The sequence below is a fragment of the Thalia democratica genome, chromosome 5 (genome assembly GCF_965202585.1).
Source record: "Thalia democratica chromosome 5, ktThaDemo2.hap1.1, whole genome shotgun sequence".
In the NCBI taxonomy this organism is placed as follows: Eukaryota; Metazoa; Chordata; class Thaliacea; order Salpida; family Salpidae; genus Thalia; species Thalia democratica.
The window spans coordinates 41,742,551-41,748,795 of NC_139169.1; the positions used below are offsets into that span (position 1 = coordinate 41,742,551).

The window sequence follows — 6,245 nt, forward strand, 5'->3', positions numbered from 1 at the left end:
ATTTTTTGATTTTTTTAGAATTCTAAAATGCGTAACCAAACGAGAAAGCGTAACGTCCTGAGTGCGTAAAGATGCGAGAGGTTACTGTAGTATTTATTTTTCAACTTTTTACTGCGAAGACTATGGAGAAGTTATGTCTTATTATTGCTGTAAAAAATTCAAAACACAATGTTGTACTGAATGATTTCTTTGTTTAGTACATCAATTTACGACATGATGATACTGATTATACTGATGATACTGATATTTAACTTACTGAAAAGTGAGGTATTGTGATACACAATTTGAAGTAAAATTTAAAAGTTTTATACAATTCCGTTATCATGTTTTGTTTTTCAAGGCTTTTCGGCTATATTTACGTCTTTTACAAAAACAAAACTGCTTATAATTAATTAGTAAGTAATTTAATTGAATTAGCTACAGTGGCCAAAACAAAACTATTGCCAAAAGTAAACAAGTTATTATAAAGTGTCCCATTTAAATATTAAACGTTACAGTTAGAACATAAATGTACAAAAAACTTTCTAATTTTTAATCAAGTTAAACAGTTATAGACTTAGACAATAACCTTTGTCGCAAAACTCTAAACAAATAATAAACAAACAGTTTTAAAGTAGTGTTTTATACTCTATCAGTTTGTCTTGTTTTTTGTAACAAAAAATATTGAAAGCGTTTGGATTAGCTAAAAAAAACTACTGAAGTATAGCGTTTTCTTACGGACATAAATTTAATTTATTACTTGATTAGCCAATTCTATATATAACAAATTTAGTTCGTAAGTATCTGGCAACTTTGTGGTTTTTACTTTTAGATAACGATTTATCTTGCAAACTTTGTTACTTCGTTATTTTTATTTATTTTTTTTAAATTTAAGACTACATTGTTTGTAATTGTATAAAAATACTTTTGACCATTGCTTCCAAGTTTTGCCTCGAAATTAGTTTTTTCATACAAATGTTGTAGAATAAAATTGATTGAGATTGAAATTCATTACCAGAATTGTTTTATTTTATTTACCTAATAGTTAAAAACTAGTGATAAACAAAAAACAAGACTTTATAAGAAGGGTCGTTCAGCAAAGACTTTTTTTTTAATGTAAATTAGTAATCTACCAGATTTATCGATCCGGCAAAATCTTATTATGAGAAAAACATTTGGATTCGGCTTAATCTTAATTTTCAGAGCCGGGAGATAACTGACATATATTTTATTATATTATATATTTAGTTTTCTTAAGCTTATTAAAGTTGACCAGTCAAAAATAATAAAGCCTATATACAACAGGCTGCTAACTCATCAATGTATTTGAAAAATATATGTTTACAGTTGTTTAGCTTTTCAATGTATATTTATATTGCTTTCAATTCATTTTTTTCTAGACTATCTAAATTGTAAAAAATAGGGTAAACAAAAGTATCAACTGTAATTTTATAAATATTTATTTGTACAGCACCATAAGATATAAAAAGTGTTACCTGCATCTCAAGTTGTATTACACTTTTGATCTTAAATCTTAAAAATGTATATCTATTATTATAATAAACTACTTAAATTTTATCTTTATACTATAAGCGTTTTTAATAAACGAAAACAATTTGCAAAAACTCATAAGAAAACGGGTAGTCAAAAACAAATTCAAGGGTAAAATAAAATAAAAAATATCATAACCATATTATAAAGTTGTACTTATCTTAAAAAGTATGTATGCTTTTAAAAGAACTTCAAAATATGATATAGCATCTATAAATTTTTTATACTCCTTATTTCTGAAACTTGTTAACACCACAAAAAATTACTTAGACTTTTGTTTATTTATTTGTTTTATTCTTTTAAATTCTGTACTCATAAACATAGAAATAGACTAAATAAACCATTTGCAACGATTATGGCAAAAGTTTAGGCTGCTGCAGTTTTACTTTAAACTTGTTATAAATAACAACCGCTACAGTAACGAGACACGCGCCTGCCATGAAAGCGGGTGTGACCTGAAACCCGAAAAGGAAAACAGAAACGACCGTGCTGACCACTATCGACGTGGAAGTGGCAAACCCTTTTACGATGCTGTCAGTTTTTGCGGTCACCACTGCAACTAAAATGCCTCCGAAAGCATTCAAAAACACGCAAAACCACACTAATGAGTTGAAGCCGAAAAACAAACCGTTCTTCAAGATACCCGCTCCGTCTTTAATGCAAACCGCTAGCAACCCAGTAACTGCTCCGAAAATTCCAAGCTGTATGTTGCGAAGAAAAATTGACTTTTTTTCGTCTTTTTTTAGTATTTTTTCGAAGTAAACGCCGGCAAATCCGCTTGACAGGCTTGAAATAAGGACCGATACGAGACCTAGCAGTTGATTTTGCTCTACCAAAGCATTGCTCTTTTCCGAGTTTGATGTATTTTGGACCTGTAAAGCTTAGTGTTACATGGTTTATAAGTACAAAATACACTTAAATTACCATTCGATATATACATATATATGTTACATATGTTAGGTATTAAGCTATATTTGACTAATTTAATATAACTGATGTATTGTTTTAAAATTGTTAAGGACTAAAGTTTGTATTCTGAAAAATATAGTTTTAACTATTGTTTTCTTTAACTTTTGTTAGTATAAACTGTAAGGTAAATTTTAATCTAGAAAACTTGCGGACGCTATGTAATTTTCAGCTAAAACGTATATTTTTTTAAACAGTAAAAAAATATTCTAATGTAAAAACTTACAGTTAGGCTTTTAATTTAATGTATTATAATTACTAATTATTTATTGTTGCTTATTTGATAAGGCGTTAAGTTAAAAATATTATTCTTATAATTGTTACTACATTGTTTAAAAGAACTTTGACCCGCGGAAGATTTTTTTCTATACTATGCGAGCCCGAGCAATTTTTTATTGAAAAATATACCTGCAACTTAAAAAAGGTTGTCGTTACAACCCCTGTACTAAAGAACTACTATACACTACACCAACTTTAACACTGATTAAAGTTATCAGAAGTATGAGATTTTGAGTGTTTGATAGTTTTGATATAAGTAATTAAAGATATACTTCTTTTTTTTTCACTTAAAAGCTAAAATAATTATACAAAACATTTATTGTCGTTTTTAATTTAAACAATAAGAAATTGGAACTGTTTTACTTAAGCTAAAACATAACAAGTGTTGTTATTTTTTAAGTGTAAGATATACAAAAAACTTTTATTCAGAAATATAAAATAAGGTCGTATATTGATAACTAGCATGATAGGAGTACTAAAATTTTGTTACTACAACTAATTGTTATAAATAGAACTATCCCTACAAATTAAATTAGTTGTTGAGTGGATAAAAAAAATTATAACAACACTAAGTCTTAAAAATTCAAACCTTTGCAAGTTTTAAATAAATTAAACGTACCTGTACAATAGCAACTCCAGCAAAAAGCAAAATCATAGAAAACCATTGAAGTTTTGACAGCTTTTTCCCCATCATTAGTACAGAAAATAAGGCGGTTGTCAGTATTTTTAACTGGTAAGTGACCTGTGTAAATTTATTATAAAATTATCTGTAGTTTTAACTCAGCTTCTTAACAATATAAAAAAAAATCATTTTAATTAGTTGATTATAAAGTACTCTTAAAGCATTTTTGTTTTCAAAATGTTGTAATAGTTCAGAACAGCTTCTGTTGCGGTGCTTTTTTTTTGCTATGAACCTATTCGACACGGTCTTGCAAAGCTGATGTAGTAAAACAATAAATGAAAAGTTACCAACTTGATAAGTGGCTGCAGGCAGGTTTGAAACTGCAACATAAAGGAGGTTGTTCTGCAGCAAGTATATGAGTGAGGGTACTGCCAGTTTGAGAGTGTCTGCAGGCTCGTACACAATTTCTTCTTTCAAATATGTGCACAGCTTCATAACACTACCTGTATATTTAAAACTTAAAACCAATAGTTTTAAATCCACAAGGAGGTTAACTTACAAAATTACGTATTATGACCACCTATAGTAATTTAAAACTATTTTTAAAAAAGGTTGAAATGTTACAGAAACACAATCGTCAATAGAAAATCTATATGAAACTAAAACTGAAGTCTAGTTTACTTATTACAAGAATGTTTGAAAGTAGTCTATTCAACACTTTCTATAAATTCAATACAAATTTCTGTACCCTTAGTTTTTGTTTGCAAGGTGTTTAAATATATTAAATTGGAAATAAAGTTCAAATTAAGTTATCATTTTCGACCTTGTAATTAAATTTAGTACAAACTATTTTATAACTCTAAAGTCTAAGATACTGTAAAAAAATAAAAATAAAACAGTTAGACTAGCTGACCTTTTTTTTCATAAAGAATAACTACTAAGCAAGAGAGAATTTTCAATACTTCTGCCATCACAACTGCAACAGTAGAGTAGAACTGATCTCCTTCAGAAGTTTTTGCCTTCCGCATTGACAGAATAAGTGATGCGTTTTGAATAACTAACAGGAGCAATGCTGCATACTTCATATTGTTTATCAATCTGCTACTAGTGCAGTTGTTCTGAAAAAACATGCACGTTAAGTTGCTTAAAAAATACATTGCTTTTTACTTTTCAAAACTAAGTATCTTATAAAAAGTTATATGTACAACAGTTTTTTTTTTGTATTTTATGCAAAAACGTGTTTTGAAACGCACTCGTTGCTCATTCAGAAACTTTTAGAAAAATTATTTTAGTTAGATACATACATCAAAACCATTACCAAATTCAGATTAAAATAAGTAAAGGATTTTGTTTTGGTACGTCTAAGAATTAAAGTTTAACTAGGTGGTTTAAAGTAATTTTATACTATAAAAATAAATTATAGACGAAAAAAAAATAAAACTTGATGTTTCCGATAAAATTTAAACAGAAAATTACCTACAAAAATACGCTATTGGTAGGTCTTATTCTCGATAAACTTTAAAAATTTCTATTTCTTAGTCATTTGAAATTAGAGCTTTGGTGTAACAAAAATAAAACAAAATAAAATAATAAGTAACTTTTGTTAAATTCTATTTATAAAAAGAATTATTCAAAAAACAATTATTAGATGACAGTGCCACTGAATTTTTGATAAATTTCTTGCTGGTTTTCAAAAGTACAAGTTTTTGGGTCTATTTGTTGTAAAAAATGAGTTTAACTGTGTTAAATTGTATAACAATATTGAAAAGTTACTGTTAAACTACTTTAGCTGTGGTTTTTAATAAATAATATTTTGTCTTTAAGAGAGATTTTTCGTGTCAAATCTAAGTAACATGTAAACATTGTAAAGAAGTGAGCACATGTTTTAAAAAGAAATATTATGTCAATTAGTTACATAAATTTCTTAATTCATTGTAATATTTAAAAAAAAAACTAATCAAACAATTGTCTCTGGTTTACAATGTTCAATGAATTATTATTTTTAAATTACACATATTATTACATATATTATTACACATATTTTTTTCTATTTGAATGAAAAATTTATATTAATTTAAGCTAGCTAGATTTTTTTTGAAAATGTTTTCCAGGTTTTCTAAATTTCTACCAATATTTTGAAAATAATTTTTTTTTTGTTAGTTTTTAGTATAAAATTAAGTTTAAGATAAAAAACCGTATTATATAGTATAAAAATTTTGAAAATATATTGCAGTTCAACTTTAAATAAGTTTTGTAATAAATAAAATTTTAAGCTTTACCAAAAAATAATTTATATGATAGATTTTTCATATTATTAAAATTTGACCATTTTATAAGAAATAGTTGTTTTGAGTTTCAGGCTTTTAGTGATTTTCGTTCACGATTCCGGTTTTTACATATATTTTCTGTTTTAACTGTGAAAATTCAGGTATTTATAGAACTCCATAATTTTTGGCAACCCTGGTTATTTAACTAAACTGAAAAAAGTAAAGGAAAATTTTAATTAGTAATTAATTGTTTTAATAAAAAACCTAAATCTGTTTAAGTTCATAAATATTGATTTGTTAAAAAAAATACTAAAGTAACTACCAAACTTAGAATAATTATTATACTGTTATAAATTAGTAATTTAAGAATTTAAATCATAACTTAAGCTTAAATGACTCTTTATAACTTTAAAAAACTCAATTTAACAATATCATATTCAAATATTTACTTTATATAAACACTAGAAAAGATAAAACCTTTAACCATACTGAAACTTAACTTGATAGCTGGAAATCCTAATGTGTACTATATTAAAATTTATATAGTTTTAGCTAAAAGCCCTAACTTATCACAGCTTTTA

At 26.3% G+C, this 6,245-nt stretch overlaps 1 protein-coding gene across 1 annotated transcript; it reads right to left on the minus strand.

Annotated features, from left to right (window-relative positions):
- Window positions 1–1,883: 1,883 nt before the first annotated feature.
- On the minus strand, window positions 1,884–4,482 carry LOC145836548 (UDP-galactose translocator-like). Its single transcript, XM_082944344.1, has 4 exons — window positions 4,311–4,482; window positions 3,749–3,900; window positions 3,395–3,517; window positions 1,884–2,402 (listed from the first exon to the last, which is right to left on the minus strand). Exons 1-4 carry the CDS (start codon window positions 4,480–4,482, stop codon window positions 1,884–1,886), a joined length of 966 nt encoding a protein of 321 aa, XP_082800470.1.
- Between the last annotated feature and the right edge of the window lie 1,763 nt (window positions 4,483–6,245).

What these genes read in the sequence shown, in the direction of transcription:
- LOC145836548 (XM_082944344.1), bottom strand. Translation starts at nt 4,482, where the DNA reads ATGAAGTATGCAGCATTGCTCCTGTTAGTTATTCAAAACGCATCACTT. An exon ending in TATTCTTTATGAAAAAAAAG is followed by an intron (nt 3,901 to 4,310) that starts GTCAGCTAGTCT and finishes TTAAATATACAG; the next exon opens with GTAGTGTTATGAAGCTGTGC. An exon ending in CTGGAGTTGCTATTGTACAG is followed by an intron (nt 2,403 to 3,394) that starts GTACGTTTAATT and finishes TAAGCTTTACAG; the next exon opens with GTCCAAAATACATCAAACTC.